Source organism: Echiichthys vipera (assembly GCF_963691815.1).
Source record: "Echiichthys vipera genome assembly, chromosome: 8".
Taxonomy (NCBI): domain Eukaryota; kingdom Metazoa; phylum Chordata; class Actinopteri; order Perciformes; family Trachinidae; genus Echiichthys; species Echiichthys vipera.
The window spans coordinates 10,385,926-10,406,598 of record NC_139833.1 but is presented as its reverse complement, the minus strand read 5'-3'; the positions used below and the strand labels follow the sequence as shown (position 1 = coordinate 10,406,598).

Here is a 20,673-nt window from a genome sequence, read left to right as displayed (position 1 = left end):
TGAAGTTTGAAGGTTATTCGAGAAAATGCTTAAGTACTAGAAAAAGAAGTGCCTGCAAACTATCAAGAAAGCCTGTTGTTTGTAGGTTATGGTGTTCTGTCATTTTCACAATGAATGCTCCAAAAACACACAACCTCAAAAACAAACACAAACACGTGACGGCTGTTTACCAAACTGTGAACAAAGGTTATGCCACAGTATTTACTCTTGTTAACCAGAACCAACATATTTACCATCAATATATAACCAAAACCTCAAGGCTAAGAAGACGAAAGAAAAAAAACATCAATACAAAAACCAAAAAACAAATCGATTAAAAACGACAAAATAAGGAAAACTGCGGACACTGAACTCCTTCACCTTTCATCTTCTTTAAATGATCTGATCTATAACTGTTATATAACCTTACAGTATACTTTGCATTTAAATTTGTTTAGAAATTAGAGTAAAGTTGCACTGTCTACCTCACATGTATATAGTTATAAAAACGTCCCCCTGTTTTTATTTCAGAATCAGAATCAGAAACTGCTTATTGCAAAGTTTGTTTGCACATACAAAGAATTTGACTTGGAAACGATTGAATATATTGTTCCCAATGTATTACTGTGATGAATGAAGTCCTCTCTATCCATCTGATTGTTGCTTTTAAATAAATATAAGTCATTCGAGCACACTACAAACAACAGAAAATAAACAAATCCCAAATAGTCTGCACATTGTACTCCCAGTTTCATTTGAAATCAAGTGACATAAAACAAACAGAACATCTCATGCGCCTTTGCCAGCGAACCCTGGACTAAAACTGCTGTTTCTCCATTTTTGAGTAGAAATAGTTTTGCCTCCCTAACAATATAAAAACAACCCCAAATAAAGTTCTATTAAAAAAGAAAAGTATAGCTGATCAGTATCTTTGAACTGCCGCCCAGTAAATCTCATAGAATTACCCTGATGACGTGTTCAACACACTCTAGACTTAAGGTCACCTGAATAGGACTTAGGACTATTGTAATACGACATGAACGCATCACCACCATTATGCAAGTAACAAGTGCCTAACCTTGACTATCTTAATCACTGGAAAATAATTGATTGGGGTGTATTCAAAGTTAGCATCTCTCTCTCTCACACACACACAAACACACACACACACTAACCCTAACCCATCAGCCACTAAAAATCCAATCAGTTGCTTCTGATGATGTTTACAGCCTCTTCTGCTGCTTTAATCACATCTTGTGTTTACATAGACTCCCATAATGTGTGTTCTATGAAGATGTCACACATACTTCCACCAACACACACCGGACAACAGTGCAGGTTTATCTACCGCAGAGTGCACTTTGGCTCTGGGAGCGACAAGTCAACACATCCACGCTCCTATATAAACAGGTTGGGCTAGTGGTGCCTCTTATTCTGTTTTCTGGACAGGAATACAGTGAGTACTGGCACTTTCACTTCGATTACCAAATGGGATAGAGTCTAACAGTCTAAGAAAAGCATGAATGATATGCTAGATATGACAATATTTGAAGAAAAATGTTTATTTTGAGACGTAAACGAAATGTTCGACAGAATTGGAAATAAGAAAAACCTTTGTTTTCATGGTAGAAGAGTAAAAAATCTCTTCATACACAGTTGATAGCACCACAAATCTAACAGCTACACAAGTGCGGAGAAATGTGTGACAATGTCTCACCCTAGTGGGTAAAGTGGGGTAAGCTTTAAAATGTATTCCCTCTCTCTTTACAGATTCACCATGAATAAGCTGCTGGTCATCACTGTGCTGGTTGCACTCCTCGCTCTCAGTAAGGGCATCCATAGACCAGGGAACTGATTTCAGATCAGGATGAATCAGTGATGGATAATATGCATTGTTTTCCTGATGAAACGTAGCACCCTATGACACCTCTGACCTGTTTTTGCAGGCGCTGAAAGCTTCCGTATGCCGAGGCAGGCGCAGGAGGAGCAAGGGTCCTTGACCAAGATCTCAGACACCATGAAGTCCTACTATAACAATGCTGTCAACACTGCCAGTGGATACCTGGATAGCATCAAGGGCCTGAAGCTGGAGGAGAAGGCAAAGTAAGAGATTTTAAATGCATGTTCACCAAAGCGGTATAATGATAATGTTATAAGAATGTGTGGATTCATATGAACTCTCTTCTCCTGCGTGTTGCCCACAGGAATCTTTACACCGATACTACCACAGTCGTGAGCACCTATGCCGGCATCTTTCAAGACCAAATGTACCACATCTTTTACCTGAAAAACTGATTCCCAATGACCTCAGCTACATTTTCCGGACAGCCTGAGAACTTTCAAGCTCCACACGAACTGCCCAAACATCATCTGACATTTTGAACTTGACAGTATTTCACCTCACCCAAGCTTCAAAACCTACAAACAGCATCTTGAAAAAATGATGGACCCCCCCTGCTTTTTGTGGTGCTTTTTTGAGCTACTGCACTGATGATATCCACTCAACGGGGACTGTAATCCTTTACAACTTACAGTTTGTACAGAGGAACAGGACAGAACATGTTGGCAGGCACAAGCCAAAGATCACACAGCACCTCATCATGTTACAACACATTTCTCAATGGGTCTCAGAGTTAAGAAACAACCAGCCATAAAAGTAATGCAAATAATTGAATGATCTTTCCTCAACTACTGTTTTTTTCAGTCATCTCACCTCTGAATAAAATATTTGTACCAAATCTTGAAATAAAGTATTTATAGAAACACAATAATGGTGTCTGTGGTGGATAAATGAGAGTTTAGTTTGCTGTTTGATATAGTAAATTGTGCATATTGCTGCCTCGCTGTGTACGAGCTGTTTCCTTTCATCTCACTGATGCAAAGGATCACGTGTATATGTCTGTACGAATCTACAATGAGGCACTGTGCTTTTATCAGAGGAGGCAGAACCACAACAGAGGCTTCTGCTGCAATTAATAATGGATGAAAAGAAACAACATGTAAAATGTGAGCGCAGAGAAACCGACAGCGGTGAATAAACAACAAGGACTGTGGAGTTTGTTTGGTAGATTCTGACAAGCAGTGATGAAATAATGTTGTTATTCTTAATTTGTGCATAAATCTACAACACGTTGCCTCTTCTGGAGCTACAACCAACACAACAAGAGATACATTTTGCTTTCAAGCATCATCTTGTTTAGTTGTTGCAAAAGACCTTTGGACAGATGCAGGACAACTACACTTTTGTGTGTATTTTAAAGGGGGATACCACCTAAAATAAGACTTTTAATATGTTATCCCCATGACCTAGGGCAGTTTAATCGATGTTAGTGAACATGAGCTACTGTGTCTTAAAGCCAGAATTCAGAGAAGTAAGTTTCAAACTAGTGATGTCCTCAAGTAGTCTGGAGTTGCTCCTTAGATGACAAACAGGGGACAGATTTTGTTTTGTTTGTTGATTTTTAGACCCAACTGAGCTCTATTCTATTGTAATGTTCTCAACTGTGAAGTAGAAAATGTACCCATATACTCAGAGCATTCTTCTGGGAGCTCTCGGTGGCACCTAGAACATCAGGAACATTGCCCGCCTCTGGGCTTCCCTGCACTCTGCCGCTGCTGAAACCCTAATCCATGCCCTCATAACCTCCAGACTGGAATAGCATCCTAAATGGTTCATCCGAAAAAATCCTCAATAAACTCCAATAAGAACAAAACTCTGCTGCCCGCTTGCTTACTGGCACTTGCCGCAGAGGCCACATCAATCCTGTCCTCCAAGACTTCCACTGGCTCCCGGTTCAACAAAGGATTCATTTGAAAATTGAACAAATGCTAGAGCCAATGCCTAGAGCCAGACCGATATATCGGACGGGTGATATTGGTTGATCACAGGTCTACCAGTTTGTCGTATTATATGTGGTCTGATATGTGTCAATATAAAAATGCATTAATTATGAACATATAATGCAGAAAACGATGCTTGTGGTGTAATTGGCTATCAGAGCTTGATCTGCAATTGACTGATTGACTGACTGATTGACTGACACTACTGATCTTTATTTAGTTGTCTATTTTATTTTATTTCCTCTTTATTTTCTCCCTATTCATTTCTAGAATTGGTTGACAAGGTAGTACATTGTCTATAATGCAAAATAATGTTAAAAATACTTTAATACAGTTATTTGTTTAGGAAAGCAGCCCTCTGAGTAAGTTTTTAAGAGTCGTACTCGCACAATACACATTGAAAAGGTCTATTATCGTTCCAGCTCAGAAATTCCCGACATCAGCCGCCACATCAGAGAAGTCGTCCCTTTAAAAGCTGATATCCGATCCGATATTGACTAATTAGCTGGATCGGATATCGGTTGAATGAGGTCGATTCAGATCCAGTAATTTCATTTTTTTATTAATATCATACACAGCAAGACAGTTAAAGCGATCTAGTTACTTCAATTCTATGTTTTTCAACACCGGTTAGGGTTTTAGATTACATTTTGAAATATCTGTTTGCAGCGCACTTTACATGGAAGTGTTATTTATTTATTTTTGCTTCTAATATACATTTTGTTATTTGTTAATAAATAATATTTAGTACATTTATATATGTGTTCATTTGTTACCTTTTTTGTGACAGGGCTAAATGTTTATGTCAAGCCTGATGCCTTCACTCACATGGCAAAGTTCATTCATCCAACAGTGGGATCACATCGGTATAGCCCAGGTATCAGTATCGAATTAGATTGGAAAAGAAATGGATCGGTGCATCTCTATCTTAAACCATAGGAATAGCGTGTAGGACTATAGTATTTGAGCAATTCTACCTAAAAACTCTACTTCTGCTACTATACAATCACAATCTATAAATGAGATAGTGCCCTGTACAGCCATGTCGGTATTTTTATTCATATCTGGATCGATTTGAATAAAACTGCACTCTGATGCACTCTCTGCGTTTGATATCAGAATGTCTGTGAAATGTTTCCCCTCACGCCGACTGTGATCAGATTTGGTTTAACTAATATGATTTAATCGGTGGGCATGTGTAGAGAAGAAACTAATTCCCTAATCACACAGCAAGAGAGGAAAACTGCTGGCAATTCAAACTTACCATGTCCCTAACTTTTTTTTGTTGTTGTTTTTTTTTTTTTTTTACAAAATATGGTCATGATTATTTGAATTCCAATCTCCGTTTTGATCTGGGTGCATTACATCTTTCATTAGAGTTGTTAATTGTAATGCTTTTAAGGCAGTCACACAGAGAAGGGATGGTACTACCCAATAAAGTAAGTAAACATCCAGTGGCGACAGAAAGGAATGAGTAGGCGTCAACAGGAGTTCTGTCACATTTGGACCCTTTGAGTGTGTGTAGACCTGGGTTTAAACGTACGAATGAGTACTTAAATAAATATTATATTGCTACAATAAAGTAAAAACTATTTTGACTTATGATGACTAGATTTGTCATGTCTATTATTGAAAAGAAAACAGTTCACTCATTGTTGTTATAACAGATGTGCAGAGCAGACTACTTGAATTGATTGTACCGTATGTGCCTCTTAAGTGGTGCATTTCCATTCCAGTGGAAACGATCCAAAACTATTAAATGCAGAGAACAGCAGGTCTATTAGTTGGCTCCCCGTCTTCAGCAAAACACTTGAAAGAATTATATTGGGACAGATTCATGGGTTCTTTATAAAGAATGAATTGATTACCCATTGCAACATGCTATAAACTGGCTCCCCCAGGACTGTTATTTTTCACATGATGCATAACTGTTCGTAAGAACTCGGCAACAATAAATTAACTGCAGCCGTAGTCCTGGACTCCAGTGCTGCCTTTAATGTCATCAATCATACTTTGCTAAAAGGTTACAGTATGACTTTACACCTTTTGACTCTTTCTCTGATAAGGCGGCAAAACGTTTACTGCAACGGTTACTTTGCTTATTGTAGCATTGTTTATTGTTATAGGTCTTTTTAAAAAATATACTTTTGTGTATTAGATCCGCAGTCTGCTTGTTTTTATGATGAAGGCAAAATTTTAAAAAGGTACATGCCTACCTGATTCTTTTTCAGCTCTAATGGACCCCAGGGAGATTGGTGACAGTTATGGAAGAAGCTTATGGCTACAAATAAAAATAAATATATAAACCAACTGTTCTAACTGTATAAAAACAAACAAACAACTTACTAACAAAGGCATAAATTATATGCAAAACATTAATAATTCATTAAGTTTTGGGAGGAATTTGGGGTCAAATGATTTTTAGTCCATAAAACATACAATCCTGTAAACATGTAACCAGTTGTTCCTTAGCCTGAACAGATTACCACAATTTGTACTTTGTAAAAAAATGAACTCATGAAATGTTAACCAGCTTTGCGAAGGCACCTCTACCTGCTCTAATCTTTTAAGCGACTCAAAGGAGAAAGGAACACTATTAGCAAATATCTCGGTTTCCCAAAAGGGCAATCGGAGTTGTTAACATTGCATCATGGTAAAATATTAACTTTAAAAACAGCAGAAACAATAATATCTTATCTCCTTTATTATTACTTCTTGTGGTACTACGGAAGCTCTGCCCATTTATCTATGACACCATTATTCAGTTTAGAGTGCACTTAGCCCACACTGTAACTGTAAAAAATGTCTTTAATATTTCCCACTAAGCCGAAAGAATCTCTATGCAGCAGATGTTTGCTATGAAAAATACATAAACTTCACCATAACACAAAAACTGGAACTGGAACAATACATTTCATAAATCAGGGTCTTTACTGTAAACTTGGTGGTCCATAATAACTGAACATATCGTTAAGCTGAGGTATTAAATGTCTCTGATAAGGTTATTGCAAAGGTTGGACTGGAAATGACACTGGATGGTAATAAATCAGTCTGTTCCTCCCACTGTCCTCTAAATCACCATAAATACTCCCGCCTAATGATTGTCGCACACTAAAGAGCTTCAGAAGAACACGACAAAAACAAGAGACACAACATGAATCTTCTCCTTCTGCTGGTTGCGTTGGGGCTCGCAGGTAAACACAAATAAATGAACTTAATAATAGAGCAGCCATTTAGTTTCTCTCTGGTGTTGTTGTTGTGTTACAGGAGCGTCTCCCCTGGAAGACTACAAGGTGTGCCAGCCTCACTCCAGACCCTGGCAGGTCCATCTCCATGGTGGAGGAGTGTCCTGCAGTGGAGCTCTCATCAACGAACGGTGGATAGTAACCTCCTTTGCCTGCTCACCCACGTACGTACAGACTAGAAAAAACTCACTGCTGATGTTGACATGAAGTCATCATTTTTTTGTGTCTCGTTCATACGTGGTGGGATGTTTTCAAGATGTTTTTCTTCTGAGAATCATATAAAACATTTGATGAAAAAAAAGCAAGACACTACAGGTGGTGAGGGTAGATCACTGTGAAACTTCCCCACTTGATAACTTACTTTAAGACAATTATCTTTTGTATCACAAGTTTTCTGCATGATCTAGTACATTTACAGGTCAGAAATCTGAACACTGGATGAAACCAGATTCAAAATCTTCTTGACATATGATCCTTTATATATTTATAACGGATTTATAATATCTTTGGATCACTCCATTAACCAGATAATACTGTCAACAGCCATAAAAATCTATTTGTGCCATATTTTTTTCAGGAATAAAATATTTTTATAAAGCAGACTATGAATTAAAAACAAACCCCTCAGTCAAACACGTCAGAATATAAATAGGAATCAAACTGGAAAGTTGGTGTATGTAGGTGCAACTAAAGTGGAGATTTCGGGGCTCAGAATGAGAAAATACTTTATTTTTTATTTTTTAGATAAAGCCCTTAAAAATGTGTATTGTAAAATTCCTTGTTTAAAACATTTGATTTAGTTTACTTTCCACTAGTCTGAACGTAGACCTGTTATGGAAGCAAAATACCAAAATCTAAAAATCGACCAATGCATGAAAAACAGTGTCTTTTTCCTGTGATGTCTGACTTTACGCAATATTCTCATCCTAATAACAGCAATTTAATTAAACGTGCGTCCAATTTACCCAAAGTATCGGCAGTAAAATCACATTTGGGCTTGGTGAAACCTGGCTGAGGTGCTTGACATATTCTGCTTTGTTAGAATTCAACCATGTATTATTGTATCTATCATTTAACCTGTGATGTTATTCTAGCAGCCTTTTCACCATGACCTTTAGTCTTCAGCTCTCCCATTGTCTGGCACAATTTTCCTGAAAGAGGAACAAAAAAAGATCAAAGTTTTGTATTTTTTGTTTCACTCAAAAAAAAAGTGATGTGAAAAGGTCAGACATTTTTGTCAGCTTTTTTTTCTCCTAATTTTGTAGCACTGCTCACATACTGTTCAAATACATCTCAATAAATGGTGTCTTGGGCAGTCACTGTTAGGAAATTTCACTCGTGTCCCTCCTTAATTAAACCACATCCATTAACCTGCTGCTCATGTCTGATTAAGGCTTACTGTTCCTCAGTCATGGGCCCGTTTCTACCTGAGGCCTGAAAGGTTTGCTTGAGCTTATTAGTCTCTCTTCCCCTGTCCTTGCAGAGCGTACAGCACCATTGCATCTCTTGGGGAACATGACGTGACTGTGGATGAGGGCAGCGAGCAGCACATTATTGTTGCAGATGTTATCCGTCACAGTCCCTACCGCTCACCCCTCCACAGCCTCACGATGGTCCGTCTGGCCGAACCCGCCCGCTTCACTCAGTACGTCCAACCCATCCCTCTGCCCAGTCGCTGCCCACAGACAGGAGAGACTTGCCACGTGAGCGGCTGGGGATCCACCATCCCAAATTATTGTAAGTGGATTTAGCAGAACTGCTGTGGCTTTTACGCCTCATCAACTTGTAACCAAATTAGAATTCAGCAGAATTGCAGAAAAACCAGTGTCCCCTAATACACCGCAAAACTAAGGAAATGTTGGGTTCTGATCTGCAGGTGTGCATAATCTTGGTAAAAAAAAACCTGTATTAATATTCTGGTCATTGCAACGCTAACAAGGCATGAACATTCTGTTTTAATAACGGCTAAAAATGGCTTTCTTTAATCAGAGGAGTTTCTAATTGCCTGTCAAAATGCCCAGTCAGTGATCAGAACTAATTAAAAGAGGTAGACCTTGAAAATAGTATTTACTCAAGGTTTAGACCTTAATGCTCCAGTGTAAGAGGTGGTAATGCATAAAAATGGGAAGTAATTATCTGAAGAGGGGAAGGGAGGAAGGAAGGAGTCATCAGTGAATGACGACTGATGAGTGATGGTACAGAATATATCACATTTAGATGAGATGCCTTTGTTTTGAAGTACCTACTGAATGAATCAGAGTAATAACCCACCTAATGCTCTTGGAAACAGATGAGTCTTCTCAACGCCTGAAGTGTATAACTGTGCCTGTTGTGGATGACCAGACTTGCATGAACACGTTCCCTAACTACGTGTACTGGAGCCTGGGCATGGTCTGCGCTGGTCAAGCAAACACAGATAACTGCATGGTGAGCATGATCACAACCCAAGGAAACTGTGGATCACACTCCTGCATTTACTCTGCGTCCCACCGTATCACAGCATTTTCATTTCACTACCAATAAACAGCCACAGCTGAGTCTTCTATTCTCTTCCCCCCCCCCTCTCTCTCTCTCTCCAGCGTGATGGTGGCAGTGTTATGGTGTGTGACGGCCAGCTGCAGGGTGTGCAGTGGTTCAGTCATGGCTGCAGAAACCCAGCTGACCCCAGCGTCTACACCAAGCTGTGCAGGTACAATGACTGGATCAATGGTGTGATGGACCGCTTCAAGCCGACTCTGCCTCCTAAAACCCCTCCAGTGATTATGACATGAGGCAGCGGAGAGACATTTTTTTCCCAAATTAAATGTAAACATTATAAAAAAAAGTATTAGAAACATTGCTCTTCACTTTACTGGGAAGGTTCAGTGTTATGAAAACTAGGCTTAAACCAGGGTTTAGGGGTTAGGACTATTGCATTTAACAAAGGTGATACTCTCAGCTAGCAAAAAAATAAAGCAACAAAAGATTCTGTATGCATGTTCACGATTAGATATAACTTAAACAACAACAAAAAAATAAAATAAAAAATAAAACAACACTTTATTTTGTTCATGAACTCTACTTTTGCTCTGTGATTGCCGTAAAAAGTTTTCCACAGCTGGATCATAGCTGATGCTAATTAGCTCAGACTTCACAGCAGATCCCGAGTTCACACACTGGATATGTGACAGTGTCGGTGAATTAGATATGACAGCAAATGTTTGAGTTGTTCCACATTGATTAAAGCACATTTAAGTACCTTTTTTTGGTACTTAAATGAACTATGTCAAAGATTTCATTTTAATATATGTCTGTCAAGTCACTACACCTAAATCTAAGTTAAGAAGGTAACACAGTGGTAATAGAGCCTATGGCCTGCTGATGAATGCCCTTTGCATTTGCAGTATTGCAAACTGGGTATCTGCAGTGAAAAATCACAAGAAGCGCATAGTTAGTTTTGTGTTCCCCATCACCCATCAGTGGTTGGTCTGTCTGTTGCATTAGCTTGGCCTACGCAAGCCTCACTCTTCAACTCACTTGTGTGTGAAGCGGTGAAACCAAGGGAAAGGGAGTTCCAAAAGCACACCTGAATTTGTAACTTTAAGGCTGCTCTGATCATTTATAAACAAAATATCAAATGACAGCATGTAATATAAAAGGGGTCGCTCATAGTGAGGAATTATTTACCGGTACTGAAGTACCCATGAGCTCAATCGGATGTTTTAGCATCTTTTAGCTCATTGTTTTGGTTTTTTACAGCCTGCAACTTTTATGTTTTGATTCACTCTCCCAATTGCATCATTTTCACTCACAGCAGGCAGCTGTTTTCAGCAAAAGGCTCCCCTGAAAGCTGTACCTGCTAAGCGCCACACAGCAGACAGGCAGATTTAATGACTACTAATGAGTGAACACAGTGGAGCATTTAGCAGCTAAAGAGCCAGATATTTCCGTCAAAGCTAATAAGAGAGTGAATACAGAACTCACATTCGTCAGGTGGCAGGAAACATGAAATAATAATGTAGCTCAATATCCCGGATTGTATGAATAGGCAACTGTTTACTAACTAAGTCCATCAAATCACAGCTTGTTCTTCTGCCAAAAAGATCATATAACGGAGGTATAATCATTCTTCGCTTGATTATTTGTGTTTTTTTAGTATCTTGGTCAACATAGATAATAGTGTCAGTATCAGCAAACTGACATTGAAGTTTATCATGGACGTAGTTGCCATTTTTGTAAATATTAGACGTTATGTTGGAATAAAACACTTATTAAATGAACAACACAAAATCAAATAGAATGAGCCTGGTAATGAGGCTCACCTGGAATTTGGTCATTGTGCAAATGTTCACATATGACAAAGGGTGAGCAGCACTAATGTGAAGCACCACTAGATGGCTGTAAAGCCCTAAAGAAACACCTCGTGCCAAAGTCCCAAAAAGAGAAGAAATAGAGAGAGAGAGAGAAAGAGAAAGAGAACGAGAGAGAGAGAGAGAGAGAGAGAGAGAGAGAGAGAGAGAGAGAGAGAGAGAGAGAGAGAGAGAGACAGAGGTTTTCAGCTCATGACAGTGTGGACAGGTGACGTGACATTCTTGGCGAGGTTTTGTGTGAACTCCGATCCCAGATCTGAGCTCGACCATGACACCAATACGTTCGCAAAAATATGTCACAGCGATAAACACGTCCATCTAATGTGTCTACTCAGATGCACGGAGTACAAAAGAACAGGAGAACACATGGGGGAGTTAGACGCACACACACACACACACGCACACGCACACGCACACGCACACGCACACACACAAACACACACACACACGCTTACTTACTTACATGCAAAGTGACTGACAGCTGTGTCCATATTCACCCAGGCAGCTGAACATAGGGGCCATTCTGCCATCTGTTCCCAGCATTTCTCTCCCTTTCGCCCTCACCCCCTGTTCTCCTTTTCTCCCACCTCTGCGGGAGACAGAGGGCACATCAAGGCGTTGACTTTAGTGACTGGGGTGTCACTTTGGAGCGCGGTGTGAAATTATTTGTTGTGGGTTTTAGGAAGTGTTTTTTTCTTTCAGTTTGGACAGCCATTGTTAATCATTTTGAGGGATTTGACTGAAACCAATTTAATGTAATAGCCACTGTGTGAGTAATTTCTATCTTTTGTAATAGATACAAAAGATACTCCACTCATTCCCTTGGGCAGGATATCCAGTACAACAGTGTTACATCCTGGGGGATTCCCCCCAAATAACTTCTTGATGTCTTTGTATTCTGAATCCCAAATGATCTGCAGTTTGTTATGGCTTGTAGTATGTGATCTAGCTCCTTCCTAGGAGGGCTTGGTTCCTGGTTAATCGGGCCGCTTTGGAGATCTGAAGCATCTGCCTAATAATTTCCGCCTGAACTCTCTTGTAATTGAAATGATTGTCTTATGTGCTTCTGCAAACACCACTGCCCGTTTCCTTCCTGGATTCTAGCTATAACTGAACATTTCATTTCCTCTGCAAATTAAGTGAGTCAAAGCCATTAAATAGCTTAAGGTTAAACAATGGTGTTGTAGAAACTATCAACAAACAAATCAGCCGCTGAGAGAGAGAGAGAGATACAGGGAGGTCTGTCCAATGCAAGAAACTTGTGTTATAAAAATGAAAATGATCCGTCTTTTTAGCTCCGTATCAGAAATAGTCTTCGTCCCGATTAACACACCTGAAAGTGCATAACACAAGACATACAATGGGAATGAACATGCCAGTTAAACAGGAAGCAGATTGTCAAACATTACTCTGCAGTTGAAATAACAAGGAGCGAGCAATGTTGAAAAGTAAGACCAGAGGTTTCTTTGCTTGGAACAACGAGGAGAATAACTGTTGAAAGTGAAAGTAACACAGAGAGAGACTTTCAAATTAAAATTCTATCCGCAGCCACCCACGCCCCTAGCATGACTAAAAACTACAATTTCTGTGATGAATTATTTTAAAAGGAACACTCAGTTCCACAAATTACAAAGGATTGGTGAACTGACTTTAGGAGGAGTTGCCCTCTACTACACCCTAGCTCAACATTTCTGGCCCAAAAAGAAAGACAAGAACATCTTAAATCTTACTTTATAACAATAACTGTCTTGAAAAGAAGCACAGCTGTGTATTTTCCCACATATGCACTCAAAATTAAACATTGTTTCTTGGCCTGCGGAATTTAGATGCATCTTCTTAAGCTCCCACTAAGAATTTAATTTACCCACAGAATCAAAAGTTGTAAAGATAAGATGACCCTTGTGCTCAGACATGTTTTAATGCCCTGAATAAATTCTAGCCACAAGTCTGACTCCCACTAAACTACTCATCTCGGCTGCAATTCTGCTTCTACCCTTCAGACAAACATGCAAACGTACAGATTATGGAGAGAAGGTTAAATCCTCTCTCTCAGCCCCGTTAGCCATAACACACTTACGTTTCTTAATGGTTAACCATCGCTCCCTTCCTGCCTAACTCACCTACCAGCTTACTGTAAATTATTTCCCAATTTCTAAATGTCCTCCCTTCAACCTTCCCTCTCTACTGGCTTTCATAACTCAGGTATGCATGCAGCCCACACTGAAAACAAATATCATCCTCAGTTGCACAAACACCGTGGTATAAACTGATTAATGAGGGAATTAAAATGAACGATGACCCATAGGGGGAAATCTTTTTCCTGCAGTGTGACAGTGCTTATCAGTGGTTGGTACAATATCTGTAGTGTAAACGCGAGGCATCTCCCTCCCTTCTCCCACCTTCCTCCATCGCTCTGTTTTTTTTCTGGCAAACCGTCACCATCACTCATCGCCAGCTTACATTCCCAGCATTCCCCTGTGGCACCTGGCTCATGAGAGGAAAAGTGACGAACACGCACTCAAACGCACCATCACACACACACACACACACACACACACACACACACACACACACACACACACACACACACACACACACACACACACACACACACACACACACACACACACACACACACACACACACACACACACACACACACACACACACACACACACACACACACACACACACACACACACACACACACACACACACACACACACACACACACCTCCATCCCACCCTTTTTTTCCCCAAACAACTGACAAGTCTTTTCACAAAGATGTAAATGAATATGGTGAGCTGACTTGCATTAGTACAGGTCTGTGAATGTGTGTGTGTCTGTGTGGCCTGTATGTGTTTCTGTTCACTAGGTTAATGCCTCATTGGGAAGAGCACAGGCCAAGTCAATCATGCCGGATCTCTCCCCGTCGTCCCATTGAGAGACCTGCGGCTCATCAGGGGAGATAATTAGACTGAAGAGCTTTAACGATACCAGCCTAATAGCTACGCAAGCACACTGCGAGGCATCAGTGTGTACATGTGTGTGTTTGCACATGAATACGTGGGATGCAGTGAGTGTGAAGGTGTGGGATGTGTCTCTGAGGAAGTGAGTGAGGGTATAAGTGATTAAAATGATGTTTTGTTAACACGTGTTTATGAGTGTGAGTGTGTGTGTGTGTGTGTGGGGGGGGGGGTAATATGGAAGCTGAGGGGATAATGGATAATGTGGCTATTAGCCCCCAACCCACAATCCCTCTCAGTTTTACTCTACTTTTCTCCCACCCCACTCCCTCCATCATAGTTAGCACTACAGTTGAGCAGGTTGACTGACACACAACCTCTAAGATTGTGTGTGTGTGTGTGTGTGTGTGTGTGCGTGCGTGCGTGCGTGTGTGCGTGCGTGCATGCATGTGTTTTTGAGTCTGAAAGAGATGGAGGTGGGGTAGCCATTATGCATTCATATTGGAAATTGCTGTGAATTTAAATGAGCATGTGCACTTTGGTGGATGTTTTTTTTTTTTTTTTTTTTTACTGTTTAGTGAATGCAGTTACAAAGTGCATTGCAGTGTCATGAGTGCTTACATATGGAGGGGGTGGACACAATAATGTGAACATTTTTTACGGTACACACTAGCTTCTCTCTCAATAGCAGATCAACACAATCTACAGCTGCAAAAATTACCAAAGTAAAGCTGCACCAATCCGTCTCTGACACCGTTGGAACATAAAAATAAAAACTAAGAATTTTATTTATTGTATCAGAGTTGGTTGTACTGTTTATTTTTCATATGTGAATGTGATTTTCTATTTTGTATCTGCATGGTGGCTGGTATTGTTTTCACATTGTGAGTCTATTTGTGTGTGCGTGGCATCGGGGCACAATGTGGTCCTGTAGATTACTACTGTAGCAGGAACTACAACAGAGGCGGTTTTGAATATTTTGCTTGGTGTTTATATGTCTGTATGTGGGCAGACATTGTCGCAGTGATAGCTTCAGAATGGCACATGATACAACCACCAAACCTTACAGGTGTGTAGTTGAAGGATCTAAGAGAGGTGTGGTCCTAGCATGGGTACTGAGATTATGCTCAGTATAACAGTATATAATACTAATAAAGTATAATACTATACTATTGTATGGCCACTTTGGAAAAGAAATTTAAAAAATGTCTTTTGTCTACCGTCGAGTTGACTTTTTCTGCACTTTGTTTTTTGCGAACCACATGGAATTCAAGCATTGGAAGTGAAGGTGCTTTTCTTGTTTACTTTTACTTGTGTTATAAAAATGAAAATGATCCGTCTTTTTAGCTCCGTATCAGAAATAGTCTTCGTCCCGATTAACACACCTGAAAGTGCATAACACAAGACATACAATGGGAATGAACATGCCAGTTAAACAGGAAGCAGATTGTCAAACATTACTCTGCAGTTGAAATAACAAGGAGCGAGCAATGTTGAAAAGTAAGACCAGAGGTTTCTTTGCTTGGAACAACGAGGAGAATAACTGTTGAAAGTGAAAGTAACACAGAGAGAGACTTTCAAATTAAAATTCTATCCGCAGCCACCCACGCCCCTAGCATGACTAAAAACTACAATTTCTGTGATGAATTATTTTAAAAGGAACACTCAGTTCCACAAATTACAAAGGATTGGTGAACTGACTTTAGGAGGAGTTGCCCTCTACTACACCCACACACACACACACACACACACACACACACACACACACACACACACACACACACACACACACACACACACACACACACACACACACACACACACACACACACACACACACACACACACACACACACACACACACACACACACACACACACACACACACACACACACACACACACACACACACACACACACACACACACACACACACACACACACACACACACACACACACACACACACACACACACACCTCCATCCCACCCTTTTTTTCCCCAAACAACTGACAAGTCTTTTCACAAAGATGTAAATGAATATGGTGAGCTGACTTGCATTAGTACAGGTCTGTGAATGTGTGTGTGTCTGTGTGGCCTGTATGTGTTTCTGTTCACTAGGTTAATGCCTCATTGGGAAGAGCACAGGCCAAGTCAATCATGCCGGATCTCTCCCCGTCGTCCCATTGAGAGACCTGCGGCTCATCAGGGGAGATAATTAGACTGAAGAGCTTTAACGATACCAGCCTAATAGCTACGCAAGCACACTGCGAGGCATCAGTGTGTACATGTGTGTGTTTGCACATGAATACGTGGGATGCAGTGAGTGTGAAGGTGTGGGATGTGTCTCTGAGGAAGTGAGTGAGGGTATAAGTGATTAAAATGATGTTTTGTTAACACGTGTTTATGAGTGTGAGTGTGTGTGTGTGTGTGTGGGGGGGGGGGTAATATGGAAGCTGAGGGGATAATGGATAATGTGGCTATTAGCCCCCAACCCACAATCCCTCTCAGTTTTACTCTACTTTTCTCCCACCCCACTCCCTCCATCATAGTTAGCACTACAGTTGAGCAGGTTGACTGACACACAACCTCTAAGATTGTGTGTGTGTGTGTGTGTGTGTGTGTGCGTGCGTGCGTGCGTGTGTGCGTGCGTGCATGCATGTGTTTTTGAGTCTGAAAGAGATGGAGGTGGGGTAGCCATTATGCATTCATATTGGAAATTGCTGTGAATTTAAATGAGCATGTGCACTTTGGTGGATGTTTTTTTTTTTTTTTTTTTTTACTGTTTAGTGAATGCAGTTACAAAGTGCATTGCAGTGTCATGAGTGCTTACATATGGAGGGGGTGGACACAATAATGTGAACATTTTTTACGGTACACACTAGCTTCTCTCTCAATAGCAGATCAACACAATCTACAGCTGCAAAAATTACCAAAGTAAAGCTGCACCAATCCGTCTCTGACACCGTTGGAACATAAAAATAAAAACTAAGAATTTTATTTATTGTATCAGAGTTGGTTGTACTGTTTATTTTTCATATGTGAATGTGATTTTCTATTTTGTATCTGCATGGTGGCTGGTATTGTTTTCACATTGTGAGTCTATTTGTGTGTGCGTGGCATCGGGGCACAATGTGGTCCTGTAGATTACTACTGTAGCAGGAACTACAACAGAGGCGGTTTTGAATATTTTGCTTGGTGTTTATATGTCTGTATGTGGGCAGACATTGTCGCAGTGATAGCTTCAGAATGGCACATGATACAACCACCAAACCTTACAGGTGTGTAGTTGAAGGATCTAAGAGAGGTGTGGTCCTAGCATGGGTACTGAGATTATGCTCAGTATAACAGTATATAATACTAATAAAGTATAATACTATACTATTGTATGGCCACTTTGGAAAAGAAATTTAAAAAATGTCTTTTGTCTACCGTCGAGTTGACTTTTTCTGCACTTTGTTTTTTGCGAACCACATGGAATTCAAGCATTGGAAGTGAAGGTGCTTTTCTGCCACAAAAATGGGGGGATTGAGGGAACACACACGCACACACGCAAAATGTCTTACACATGCAAACACACACACACTTTCAGTAATGGTTTTCTCCAAAAGGGGCCACAGCTACAAAGAAGTAAACCCCACAGGGAATCCATTTGCCTTCCCTTGCAATCATCATACACTTCTCTAAAAACACCATGGACCAGCGCCGTTGCCATGGAGACGCTTCGCTTCACCCCTTTCTCTTACTCTGTAATTTTTCCAATGTATCTATCTTTCTTTGGAAGACCTGTAATCCCTATAGGTTGGTTAACACTCCAGTTACATACCAGAACAAGTTGTTTCCTGCATGTTAGCATGTCCTACGAGGAATGCAGTGAGAAAGCATCACCTGAGGGTATACTTTACTTCAGGGAGACAGAAAAATAACACCCAATGATCATACACAGACAGATCCACAGTGCGTAATGCTGTTAACAGCTGCTCACTGCGGTGAACAGGCGATATGGAATGTATACTGTTTTCTCAGGACACACACACACAATCCCAAACAGAGAGAGACGTTCCATCACTAACACCAGGCAAGCCTTACAAACTCCCCTGAGCTAAGTCGGGACTCATTGATAGGTCTGTCACACAGGGGAGAGAAGTCCACTCATATATCACTGCAGACCTGGAAACTCCCCGGCTGCAGAAAATGTCATCCACAGAATACTGAAAATGCCACATACAGTGTCACTGATCTAAGAGTGAACAAAAGGTAGGTTGGGTGAACGGCTGTCCGATCATAGTATATTTAGCCTCCTTTGTCGCCAGTTTTTCCCACTTCACGCCTGAGAAACATAAATAATTAATAATTTCACAAGATTACCTGTGTAAACTGAGTAATTGATTTACATAAAAAACCCTTTGACACCCCCTTTAAAAATATTAGATTGTTTTCGTTTGAATGTCAAAATGGATTTTTTTTATATCTGGGAATTGTAATCAAATCTGAAGCACACACAACCTAGTAATAAAGAGGGGGGTCTGGGGGTGTTGGGGAGTAAATCATAAACAATTACATATTATTTTAGAAGTAGCAGAAGTAGAGCACCTCTTAAAACTGTGGAAGTTTCTGGTTGGTATCTAGTGATGGACCAATATGTTTTTTCAGAGAATCCATTATCAGGTATCAGGTATACTCACCTCTTTTTTATGGTGTTTAAAAGTATACCCACCTATTAGCCAAAAAGCAATTGGTATATATAGGAGAGTACACCCATTTCCTCCTCTGTAACCTACCCCCATCACCTCATCAACTACCACTACACCGCTGACTTTGTAATGCTACTGTGTTACAAAAAAACGAGGAGGAGCACGAGTGCAATTTGGATTTAAATCTATTTCATCCTCGAAGGCGCTTGGTACGTTCAACAGGCTGACCTGGTACACTCCTAACACTAAAAAGAGTTTTTTGTTAATGTTCACGCATCACTACCAGTATATGTCTTGTTCCTTAATTGTAGAAACAAAAGAAAAGCAAACTCAAAAGATGCGTGCATGGACAGCCTGAACAGAAGTCCTGTTTGCCACAGGAACTGGATGCTGATAATTTGTGCCATAAACACAATCAGTAGCATATTAACACTGGGTAAGATAGCCTTTTCTGTGATTTTTGTTGTTGTAACAACTGCCTGTGCATACAACTTCTTCTTCTATATATATTTTAAACACACTGCTGTTGCTACCACACGGTTAAGTGCATCATTTGCTGTGTAGACGTTTACCTGAGGGCTAAAACAGGCCAATTGAAAATCTTTTATGAACTGGGCAGATTGAATCAATGTTGCGCTTTATCTTTTGTCAATAGATCAAATACAACAAAACTAACAGTGATTCATAAGACCAGATTATTATTTTGGAAATATATATTTTTCCAAGACACAGAAAGCACCTTCAAGCAGATTTACACTTGGACAAATGTCCCCTGATATGACCTCCGACCCCATTCTTACTGTAGCGTAACAGCTAGCCTTTGAAACGTAAAACCTAACCTCAGCTCTGACCCCGCGTGGCAAAGGTTGACTTCACAAACGTATGTCTTGGGCGGCAATTTTCCAAACTATTCTGCACTATGAAGCACAAACACAGACATAACACACACACACACACATACATACTGAGGGAAGGGAGGGATGGCGAACACATACACTTAGTAAGGAATGTTAGCCCCTCTTGCCCCACCCGTGCTGCCCCTTACCCTGCAGCATGTGGCTCAGAAAAGAAGCACGCCCTCAAACAGTACAGTTTGCATACAGTACAGGTCGGGACCAGAGGACCAAAAAAGTATTTTTTGTGATCCTCTTAAAAAATTAACGTAACTTATATTAACTAGCTTCTTCTACGTAGTGGAGAATGAGTATAGAAAGACATTTGTATAATGCGTGTGTGTGTCTGGACATTGCAGGGTGGTAAGAGGCCGTTACGACCAGGCAGTGCAAGGAAGAGTGAGGAGAGTCTGAGGGTTTTGGAAGTAAATTATTTACACTAACACACAAACTTACAGTGGCTGAGTATCTGAAAAAACATCTTGCATAAAAACACTTACTCTATCTCACACGTACCATTTTTTCCTCCAGAGTGTGTGAGAGGTTATGCAGAGATATGTGATCCAGCATCAAATAAAGTGGACAGGTCTGATAAGCTGATAAGGAGAGAAATGCCAGGGCTCTTCGCGTACACACACACACACACACACACACACACACACACACACACACACACACACACACACACACACACACACACACACACA

The 20,673-nt window shown here is 40.3% G+C and overlaps 2 protein-coding genes across 2 annotated transcripts; both read left to right on the top strand.

The window, feature by feature from the left end:
* Window positions 1-1,755: 1,755 nt before the first annotated feature.
* apoc2 (apolipoprotein C-II) lies at window positions 1,756-2,274 on the top strand (the record flags this gene model as incomplete). Its single annotated transcript, XM_083918672.1, has 3 exons — window positions 1,756-1,805; window positions 1,926-2,082; window positions 2,184-2,274. The coding sequence occupies exons 1-3, from the start codon at window positions 1,757-1,759 to the stop codon at window positions 2,272-2,274; spliced, it is 297 nt and encodes a 98-aa protein (XP_083774798.1). The 5' UTR covers window position 1,756.
* A 4,699-nt stretch (window positions 2,275-6,973) lies between these two features.
* Window positions 6,974-9,835, top strand: LOC310950123 (trypsinogen-like protein 3; the record flags this gene model as incomplete). Its single annotated transcript, XM_083917785.1, has 5 exons — window positions 6,974-7,013; window positions 7,087-7,228; window positions 8,548-8,801; window positions 9,355-9,491; window positions 9,644-9,835. The coding sequence occupies 5 exons, from the start codon at window positions 6,974-6,976 to the stop codon at window positions 9,833-9,835; spliced, it is 765 nt and encodes a 254-aa protein (XP_083773911.1).
* Between the last annotated feature and the right edge of the window lie 10,838 nt (window positions 9,836-20,673).